Here is a 10882-nt window from a genome sequence, read left to right as displayed (position 1 = left end):
AATCGGTTAGCAACATCTTTAGTCTATGGTTAACGGAGAAATTAGACGTTCTCTTTTTAAAAACTACCTGCATTTGTGATCCGCAAAAATTGCGCAAAAACATCTTTTGTTTTGTTATTAAACATCCGCTTGCTTGAAAAACAAAAATTGTTAAAAGTGACTGGATTCCTATTATACATATCACACTAATATTATAAAGGCGAAAGTTTGTGTGTGTGTGTGTGTGTGTGTGTGAGTGTGTGTGTGTGTGTATGTTTGTTACTCCTTCACGCAAAAACCACTGGACGGATTTGGCTGAAATTCGGAATGGAAATAGATATTATCCTGGATTAGCACATAGGCTACTTTTTATCCCGGAAAATCAAAGAGTTCCCACGGGATTTGGAAAAATCTAAATCCACGCGAACGAAGTCGCGGGCGTCAGCTAGTAAGTATATATAGTAAGTAATATAAGTACATATTCTATTTTATTACGTCTACTTTGAACTGTGGCACAAAACGTAACGGTTTTGCGAGGGTTTTGCTTAGCAATTGGCATAGCGTCAAAATTTTTGTTGCTACGAGCTTATTTTGCTAGGCAGACAACTTGACGCCATCGACTTACGATAGCTTACGCAAATAAATACTAAGTAGGTATCCCAAATTTTTCTTGGCAGAAGTTTTTCTTGCTTACGTATGCTCGTGTAAAATCAACCTTGAACGCTGAAAATGTAGGTCAACACATCGAAAGCGAATTATTTCTTTGACGCTGCTGTATCACTGCAATTTGACAAAACTTCAATATTAACATGAATATTTAGTTGAATGGGACCCAAGACAATGTTTTGGATTCTACTTGAGTAGGTACTAATTTTTTTGAAATGGGTTCACCGTTGGTACTATATAGCTTTCTTCACAATATAATGTTGTACTGAAAGTGTAACAATATTACGAGCATAGTTTTCACCTGGACTATATATAAAATTAATTTCATATTTTCAACTCTATTAATTCAACCAAAACGCTAATCAATTTGAAGATAAAGCAGCTTGTTATATTTGAAATTTTTTACTTACTTCATTATCTAGCCATCAGGGAAAACCAATTTTTACATAGTCCAATTAAAAACAGGCTTGACACAATATTCTACAAACAACCAATATAAGTAGAGCTCAGGCTATTTTCAGAAGGCTTTCGCGCCCGGCGAGGGGTTGTAGGGGTGTAAGGAGCGGGGGAGCTCTCTAATAAGTGGCCGTTTCAGACATGTGAATCTACAAGAAAATTCAGTTTCACGCGGTCCTGAAAGGGGAGGACACGTACGGGATGATATCGTTAAAGTAAATCCCGTTTATTGCTGCCAAATACTGGGAAGTACTGATTCAATATTCAAATAGTTTTCCATATTCCCCATGTCGTGCCCAAAACATTTGTTGGTGTTCACCATGATTTCTTTTTACATCGGTGTCTCAACATTGGGAGTCACGCTAAGCAAGCCGGTACAGTGTTATTAGTTTTTTGTCGTGCACGTGATTCATGTTTAAACTTTTAGCTCTTATGCATACTTACTGCGTTTTAGATCATAATATTAATAATTATCAGGCATATGAAATACCTTGGCATTCACTTTCAATTCTCATCTAGATTCTAGGTACATTGAGTAAAAATTGGTAATTTTTATTCCCAAAATGTTTAATACCATGTCACTTTCTTTCAACTCTTTCAGTTATAAACGTTTTACTATAATATATTTACGTAGCCAGTAGGTATATCTAAATGCCTAATTACTATTGTTTTAAAGGATATCTTAAAGAGGAAAGTCCAAAAATAGTTAGGTCTGGGCTTGACAGGGCTATCGATCGGTATTCGAGCATGCGCTGTATGATTTATACACGCTCACAGAATGAAAGTTTCCCGCGTAATATGCATCGTTATTATAATTACCTGACCAAATGCAATTTTTTACAAAAAAAAACAAAATGATACCTAAGTAATTAGATTTTCAAAGAAATGTCAAATAAAGCAAGCAGAACCTAAGTAAAGTCTAACTTTAATTAAAACGTAAATAAAGCCAAAAATACTTGATTTTGATAACGTAATTAATAAAACTTTTTTTTATAAATACGAACTTGTATAATAAATCATTTTTATTTTGTAAAAAATTGTATTTAGGTTCGTTCTTAGATAATAATATATTTAATGACATAATATCATGGTTTACTTTAATCATCATTGTCAAATCATTGTTATTATTGGTCTTTAAATATCACTCTTTATATCTAGCTGTAGAAACTGTAATTTCTTTTTTTCAAGTTATTGTTCTTCTACCAGGTTTTCGACTCTTTCGGACATTTTCCTGCGTGATCAATTGGACAAAATGGTATTTTTGGTTATGCATGCATTTAACTTTGCTTTTGATCTCATTATTAAATTGCATATTAGAATTATAGACCTGTAAAATATGTAGTAAATATAATGAAATATTGTGTTCTTTCGTTTTGTTAACTTTATTTAATTGATTACTAAAATTATTCACTTTATCGAAAGTCTATATCTGTAAAAACCGCACCCGTTTTTCTGTTAATTAACATACCTATATTTATGTAGATTTATCTACTCATTAATCTATCCGATACAATATTACAGCAGCTATAATCTTGAATCATATTGACAATTATATAGATGTATTGCTTCACTGAGATGGCTCGTGGGATAAAATGCCGGTTGCAAGAGGATGACAGTGACGACTGACGATAAATTCCCTCCATTTTACCATCAACTTTCATCACCCTGCTGCTACCTCATGAGCTGTCTCAATGAAATGGTATATTTACAGATGAAAGTGATACCTAAGTATGGGCATCGTTTAGCTGTATATGCCCATCACAGAACTTTGCTCTCGTTATTTATTAATATGTGGGTAGTTATTAAAATGTTTTGTAATCCAGTGCGCAGCCGAAACTCCATGTCCAGATGGCCGAGTGTGTCCCCCACTTTGGCTCTGTTGCGAAGACGAATGCTGCGCGCCTTCCTCTGAAAACCCTCTCTTTGTGCCTGGAGATCCTTTGAAAGACGTTTTCTCAAGCTCCTGGTACTCGCAATGGTAAGTTCACTTATTTGATTTCTAATATCACCTAATACTGTTATAAAGGCTAGATAAATTCTTACCAATTTTTGAAGTAAGAGATTAAAAAGCCTCTACAAGAAACGAGGAAACCTATGCCTTGGTTCGGTTGTCTGGTAGCTGCTCACGCATACTAGAGCCACATGTTTAGTCTTAAACTCATATTAAGTACATATTCATAAAAAAAATGCTTGCCTGTCTGTCTATTTGATAAGAATGCGTTGGCACGTGGTTTATCCAATTGAGTAGAAATTTTATACTGATATTGCTGGGACTTGCGGAAAGATTTCTGGTATAGACACTCAACACCCAACGTACAATTTTAATAAGTGACGTAAGTCGCATTTCAAAACTACTGGACATTATAGCTTCCTAGTCCCTAATAAAAAGAGGGGTTTGCCATGAAATACCTAACATTTTCTTACATATAGTAACTGTGTGTATCTCCAAGCAACACAGTGTTCCTCAATGAAGCCTAAATATAACGTTTCATTTCCATAGGCCGGTGCTGTTTCTCTTGGGGACACTAGCCGGGATATTGATATGCTGTATATGGTGCCTTGTGTATCGACGTCCAAGCGGCATCTACATGTGTTCCTTCGCCTGCTGCATACCGCGGAACAGATCAGACCAAGACTCAGCTGGCTCAGTATACCCACCTCCCCGGTATAGCCGATGCGGGTCTATACACCAGGCGCCGCCACCATATTCTGAAGTGATATTCTTGTTGCGAACTTATTTTATAGTATTTTTAATTAGCTGTTACTTTATTATCTTCATTATTGTTTGTACCTTCCCTCCCTAACATTGAATTGTGACCTTGGAACAGACATGGGGTAGGTAAGGGACAGGTATACCATCTTACATCTTAAAACTTTCAAAAAATTGTATGAAGATAATTTATTGTGACAAAAAATATGAAAATTGATTATGGTAACAGTACATCACAGTCCAGGCCTGAAATAAAGCGATCACTGGTCGGGTAATATTGGACGGCCAAAACGAAGCCGAGGACTTCTCGAGTGATTTTAAAAGGGCGAGGCACCAGCCAAGTTCGTTTATGATAAACGCGGTCGGTTATTGCTATTTCAGCCGACTTGAATGGTGTTTTACTCCCATTTGCGAGGAAACAATAAAAACTAAACTCATAAACCATACAGCCACAAACACACCAAATCAAATGAGATGGTCGTTATAAAAAGAAAATTTTAAAAAAAGCTAAAAAAATAAAAATCGGAATTGTCACGTTTATCGAATTATAAATGTTAAAGTTCAATGTCAGGGGGAATAAAATCTTCTAGGCTGTTAGTTACAACAAAACAACGATTATACCACACACCACACTGATTGGCTGTAACTTAATTAAGTCACTGGACTTAATTAGGACTGGGTCGAATTTAGGTCAAATTAGGGCGATCGCGATCGAGCGATTACGTCCACCCCATATCCTTTAACCCCATAATTATATCCCTTATCCCCATATCACATGGGTGTTCGTTTGAGTCAGAATCCTAATTTTGAGAAGGACTCTATAATGATTTATTATGATGGTGTAATAGTTGTTTAACGAATGAATGCATGTTTTGTGCTTCTTTAGAATGTTAATTAAGAATATATTATTTATCTACCTACATGCCGAATTTTAGCCCGATACATCCAGCTACTTAGTTTGAGCTGTATGTCGATAGATCAGTCAATCAATCAGTCATATGTATTTAGATATCTAGGGTCTAGATACCAGATTCAATAAAGTTTTTAATAGAAGTGCGTACGTTAAAATTTAAAATAGCTCAAATCAATTCTCTTTTAATCTTTTGCTAATTACGATCTACGATGTAATCTACAACTTAAAGCTAATACCTGCCGAAAACTAAATTTACTTTGTTTAAACTTTTAAACGCGCTGCAATAATTTGCTAACTAAAACTTTTAATTTATTTTATTGTTTTCAGGTCACATCGAAACCAGACCTCTACCCACTCGTTATCACGTGTGGAGAAGGAGATGGTAAAGCTGGAGGGAGCTACCTTATGGTGCATTATTTTAGGAACTATGTCATACGTGCTCCAGGTGCGTATCTGTTCATTCGTTGATATTCAAATTCAAATTCAAATTCAAAATATTTTTATTCAATTAGACTTTTACAAGTTCTTTTGAATCGTCAAAAGCATCTACCACTGGCACTGTAAACATCTAATACAAATGACCTTCTTTGACTCTCCAGTTTTTAAATATATGTAGGTACAATTCCATCCTTTGATGATAACAATAATGTATTATACTGTTTATAGGTTCGCTCTCGGCAACGAGTACTGCAGATTCTCTTAATTCTAGTTTCATATGCAATGCAGCCAATGAGGTGAGCTATTTCTTATATTCGCAATACAGCATTCATAATGATTGAGAATGTCCAAATAAAGGAGTGAGTGTAAAAACTAAAATCTGTCTAATTTCTATTTTTCCAGGCCAATTCTGTTATACCGCCCCCGTATTCCTGCGCCAGCAACTACGGGTGCGGCCGTTCTATTTTGCGTTCGCTTTCTTCGCTCACAGAACCACGGAACACGCGGCGCGACCAGACTTTCCAAGAAAGTCTTATTACGTCGCCGGTAAGATTCTTAACCATATGTATATCTTAACAAATCCTAACATTATAGCTAAGCCAACAAACTAATTTCATGACTTATTGTTTCTTAAATAAGTGTTAATTCAATATCCTTATACTGTACCTATATCTATCTATTAACTACCAACGAAAATTAAATAAATACACATTCACTGTCCATTCCGCTTTTTTTTTAAACTATGATTAATTATTATTTCTTCACAGGACCCGAACTATGACTTAGACTTGGAGCTCATCGATTGTGATCTCTATTGCGATGGAGGTTGCAAACCACGTCTCGGCTCTTCACCGCCGCCACGTCGCACTTCTCCAAACGCTGATGACTCTTACTGTGAACGTGCTGCATACTTGCGTCATCTCTTCCTCACCTCCCCTGATACGCCAGGAGGATGTGAATCACCCCCACAACCAACTAGTCCAACACAATCCAGGGAATCAACCCTTCGAAGACAAATCGATGAAAGGTGTCAAAGGCGACACGATTTGTTCAGAAAAACACAAAAAACAAGAAAATCGAGCTTATATATCCCACTAACTAAAATTCCTCCAGGCACAAGAAAATTGTTAACAAGATCAGCCCCAGCTACACCGAGTGGAGCTCTGGTACCTAATTTACTGAATTTCACGCAACGTGTGTCAGCGTCGAGACACAGCTCGAGATCGTCTAGATTGGAAGAGGAAAATGATCCCTTACTAGCCGATGGGGAACCCGCCAATATGGATCATAAGTTTTAGCAATGCCAAATTATGAACTGAGTCTAACCGTGAACATTTCGCAATAGATGTTTCTAACTGTGACTTATCGGCCTAATCTGAAAATCCCCCAGCAATAATTAATGTCATGTGATGATCACCTAAGTCAATGTTGTGATTGTATATTACATGCTCACCTCGCGAATGATCGCGAAGTAGGTAGTTAGTTAAATGTTATTCAATTATATTACTTAGATTTAAGGAAACGAGTTTGTTGGACCATTGTTCACTTGCTCTCTTTTATTATAATAAAAGTCAATTTATGCCACTGTTGTATGTTTTATTTAAAAATTATTTGTTTTTTCCTTCTTTATTATTCAAAAGTACCTACTAACTGAGTATCCGCATATTCCTGTTGAGAATTTGTATACGTAAGAAAAAATAACAGTTTCTCGTAACAACAAAAATAATGTTAAAAAATCGGCATTTAGAATGTTCTATAAACAATTTAATTATTTTTATTTTGTCATGTGTTTAATATCCTATAATTTTGTATCTGATTTCCATCTGCTTATTATATTATACCTAATCGAAGCCATCTGTATACAAACCGATACCGATTTTCCAACATTGGTACATCCCTATCTTTAAAAAAACTTGCTGTCACTTTCTTCTATAATTTATGGATTATATTTGACAGTTACCTTTCATTGTTTTCTTGAGAGGTTAGATCTTTGTTTACTAAGAGAAAACTATTAAATATTGCTCTTCTGGCGCAACTTATATAATTGCAGCGGTGGACACGCATCGTGCCGATATAATTATGAGTTTACCGACTGATTTTGGTCCGGACTCAGGCGGTAGAATTAAGGTAAACATGCTAATATTTCCAGTGAATGGTAGTCTAAAGATTGGCTATTTCTAGTAATCAATGACTTAATATATGTATTTTAGGGACTAATGATAGTAAAGCCGATAGTTTACGGCAATGTAGCGCGTTATTTTGGCAAGAAACGCGAGGAAGACGGTCATACTCACCAATGGACTGTGTATGTGAAACCGTATGCTAACGAAGACATGTCGGCATATATAAAGAAAATACACTTCAAACTGCATGAGAGTTACGCGAATCCTAATAGGATAGTGACGAAGCCGCCGTATGAGCTTACGGAGACAGGGTGGGGCGAATTCGAGATCGTTATTAAGATTTACTTTCATGACCCCAACGAGAGACCAGTAAGTGATCATATTTGGATAAGTAAAATGTATAACAGAACTTATACAATTTTTTTATACAGCCTGAACTAATCTACTTTCCTTAACTATGAGAAAATTACTTACCTAAAGTTTATCAAATTCAGTAATATTAAAATGATGATTTGTACAATATTAGACTTTGTTGCTGTGGAATTGAAAGACAAATTCATAAAGCATTTTTGTTGTGCAAGTGTTGTTATTTGTTCTCGTTTTATTATTACAATATTCATAACATATCATAAAAAAATAGTTTGATAAATGTCACAAAGTTTGTGACTGTACACCTTCAATGGTTTTAATACAAGGAACCTAACCCAATAAAAATAAAGGTTTAAAATACAAAACACACACATTCTCCACAGGTAACCCTGTACCACATTCTCAAGTTATTCCAGTCACCAGTCAGTGAGGGCACACCACCCGTTGGCCGAGCTCTTGTCAGTGAATCCTATGAAGAGATAGTGTTCCAGGAGCCTACACAGCTGATGCAGCACCTACTGAGCAGTGTGAAGCCTATTACTAACGGACAGTGGACTCATGACACTAACTGTGAGTGTACTTTTCATTCAGCTAGACCAGTGATAGGCAAACTACGGCCCGCTGGCCAACTCCTGCCCTCGAGCTTTTTTTCCCCGTGTAATAAGTAGACATTAATTCACTTTTTGGTCTCATCAGGATTATTTGTACAGATTATTCCTGATGAGTATTAAATATTTGTATGCTTATGAAGTAGAATATGAAGGTCGCTACTTAGTTATTTGGAACTCACCAACTGATATTCAGCAAATAAATAAATTTCATTTCATTTCAAAGGTAGCCAGGATGTAAGCTATCTCTGTAATCTGTACTCTGTACCGAATAGATGATGTCCACAACTGTACCCATTTTTAGGTTTTTAAGAATTTCTTGAAAACTCTGCTGAACATACTACTTTTCTGGAACAAAAAGTAGTATGTCCACCCCCAGGATATAAGCTACCTCTGTACTAAATATCATCAAAATCGGTTCAACGCATGGGCCCTAAAAACTTAGCAGACAGACAGGCATAATTTCGCATTTATAATATTAGGGATGGATGTATTTTACAGTTGAAGAAAAAAAAGAAAAGACATTGGAAAAGATAATATCAGCTCAAGCGAAGGTACGAAATGAAATATCTGAGCTCAAGGAGAAATTGCAGCTCGCAAAGGATACTATAACAAAGTTCAAAGAGGAGATCGCGAAACTGCAGAACAACCCTGGAATTTTGTCAGCTTTATAGACTTTATGCATAAAAATGTGATAATTTTGGTCTTTTATAAAAAGTCTTTTATGAAAGTCCGATGTAACAATAGGAAAGCCGTATTTCCTCTAACTGTCAACTGTCATTTGAAAAGTATGGTTAGCAAGGAAAGTATTTATAGACACAAAATTTATACATATAAAATGTTTTTTCTCCATTATTGAATTGTATAAAAACTTAAGTATTTGTATTTTACAAATATTATATTAAATATTCTTGGAGGGTGACCACCATTTTTTATCAGGTCGGCTATAAAAAGCCGGTTGATTTCTGCCGCGCGCTCATTGACGGCGTGGCGTTCGACAGTGCAACACGTGAAAAGTGTAATCTGACAGTGTTTTAGGGCTTATCAGGTCACGTGAGCTATATTTATCTGTTTTTGGGTTATTTTTGTAATTAATTTTGTGTAGAATTGTGATTATTTCGTGTGCTTTATAAAATGAGGTTGGACTGATCCTTTTTCTTTGTTTTTGGTAATTCCTTTGTGGAATAAAAATGAGGTTCGATTGTTTTGAATTGTTTTTTTATTTATTTCCGCTTCTGGTTCCTAAAATCAGAAGTGGGATAAAGAACTGCTAGAAGAAAACGCTCACATAAAGAATATCAAAAGGGAACAGGTCTACCCACATTTTAGAATTTTTTATGTTCATTTTCGTGTTTTGGTTCTACGTGTTACGTAAGTACCCTGTGTGTTTTCTTTTAATATTGCCACGAAATAGATCACGTTATTGATCGAAAGACCGATCCAAGGATGGCTCACGTGGCCAGGTTTGCCACAGTTCGCGAAACCCGTCTCGGGTTAGCTAGCGTTGAGATTGAGATCACATTCGCAAAGTTTTTTTGAGAAGTCGAACGCCATGACGCGCCATGATTACTTATAGGGACAGGGAATTTTCGTGAACTAGGTCCCAATCGACATTGTCATAAGACTCATTACCATCGGTTACGTTCTTGTAATATACGCTCCCGTAGGTCGAGTTGTGATCGATGTTTCAAGTCGTCATCTTTGTTGCTCACATAATTAGCAAAATACTTCCAGTACGAGGAGCCAAAATTGTAACCATAAAAGTTAAATCGAATGGTCAATTTTCATTTGTAAATTTTATTTTTAAAAAGAGTAATCATAATGTAGATGATTGTTTTGTTAAACAATTTTTGCTGCAAGATAGAAGAAAGTCGGTGTTATTTGCACTGTAGTTTTACCGAGGGTACCTGTAGATATTTTGCTTGACAGTGAATCAACGATATCACTTACGTAATTTATCTGAATCGATTGATAACCATTTTCAGTGTACTCAAACTACCGCATTTTGCATATAACGTGCCATTGACAGCCAAGAGGTAGAATGAAATTATTTTACGACGTTGAACTTCCCGAAAGTACATTAGAAATCATTTTCTATGAATAGTTAGATCTGTTGTATTAAAAACAGACATACTAAACCAACCAGGTGCTGCTTACATTTGAACAATGTGCTCGCATTGATTTTATGTTTCTTTTCTCGAAATTTCTGGCGCAATACTGGCTGCGAGCTTTGGCGTTTCACACGGGTGTGCCGTGTGAGGCTCGCTGGAGATGTGGCACTGTGCTGCGCACGCCGCTGCGAGCTCCTGTGCTCTCCGCGGGCGTGACAGCTCGCTGGTGCGGTGGCGCTTCGCTGCGCTCTCGCCGCGCATGCCGCTGCGAGCTCCTGTGCTCTCCGCGGGCGTGACAGCTCGCTGGTGCGGTGGCGCTTCGCTACGCTCTCGCCGCGCATGCCGCTGCGAGCTCCTGTGCTCTCCGCGGGCGTGACAGCTCGCTGGTGCGGTGGCGCTTCGCTGCGCTCTCGCCGCGCACGCCGCTGCGAGCTCCTGCGCTCTCCGCGGGCGTGACAGCTCACTGGTGCGGTGGCGCTTCGCTACGCTCTCGCCGCGCACGCCGCTGC

General features: G+C 37.1%; 2 protein-coding genes across 3 annotated transcripts; both read left to right on the top strand.

Annotated features, from left to right (window-relative positions):
* The first annotated feature begins 1177 nt into the window (after positions 1–1177).
* Positions 1178–6747, top strand: LOC123879700. 2 transcript variants are annotated; one of them, XM_045927600.1, is made up of 8 exons: positions 1340–1475; positions 2308–2356; positions 2925–3079; positions 3602–3815; positions 5052–5169; positions 5391–5458; positions 5565–5708; positions 5930–6747. In XM_045927600.1, exons 2-8 carry the CDS (start codon positions 2354–2356, stop codon positions 6458–6460), a joined length of 1233 nt encoding a protein of 410 aa, XP_045783556.1. In that variant the 5' UTR covers positions 1340–1475; positions 2308–2353; the 3' UTR covers positions 6461–6747. The 2 variants fall into 2 exon arrangements, with proteins under 2 accessions (XP_045783547.1, XP_045783556.1); XM_045927591.1 differs by lacking the exon at positions 2308–2356 and having other exon boundaries at positions 1178–1475.
* A 371-nt stretch (positions 6748–7118) lies between these two features.
* Positions 7119–8949, top strand: LOC123879712 (YEATS domain-containing protein 4). Its single transcript, XM_045927610.1, has 4 exons — positions 7119–7289; positions 7373–7654; positions 8038–8224; positions 8764–8949. Exons 1-4 carry the CDS (start codon positions 7242–7244, stop codon positions 8934–8936), a joined length of 690 nt encoding a protein of 229 aa, XP_045783566.1. The 5' UTR covers positions 7119–7241; the 3' UTR covers positions 8937–8949.
* The last annotated feature ends 1933 nt before the right edge of the window (positions 8950–10882 follow it).

The sequence above is a fragment of the Maniola jurtina genome, chromosome 3 (assembly GCF_905333055.1).
Source record: "Maniola jurtina chromosome 3, ilManJurt1.1, whole genome shotgun sequence".
NCBI lineage: Eukaryota > Metazoa > Arthropoda > Insecta > Lepidoptera > Nymphalidae > Maniola > Maniola jurtina.
This window is presented reverse-complemented; position numbering and strand designations above follow the sequence as displayed.

Excerpts from the sequence above, each read along its gene's own strand:
- LOC123879700 (XM_045927591.1), top strand. The coding sequence starts at position 1,389 with ATGTCGTGCCCAAAACATTTGTTGGTGTTCACCATGATTTCTTTTTAC. Across the intron at positions 3,080-3,601 it reads AGCTCCTGGTACTCGCAATG|GCCGGTGCTGTTTCTCTTGG; the intron begins GTAAGTTCACTT and ends TCATTTCCATAG. Across the intron at positions 3,816-5,051 it reads CGCCGCCACCATATTCTGAA|GTCACATCGAAACCAGACCT; the intron begins GTGATATTCTTG and ends TATTGTTTTCAG.
- LOC123879712 (XM_045927610.1), top strand. The coding sequence starts at position 7,242 with ATGAGTTTACCGACTGATTTTGGTCCGGACTCAGGCGGTAGAATTAAG. Across the intron at positions 7,290-7,372 it reads ACTCAGGCGGTAGAATTAAG|GGACTAATGATAGTAAAGCC; the intron begins GTAAACATGCTA and ends TATGTATTTTAG. Across the intron at positions 8,225-8,763 it reads GTGGACTCATGACACTAACT|TTGAAGAAAAAAAAGAAAAG; the intron begins GTGAGTGTACTT and ends TGTATTTTACAG.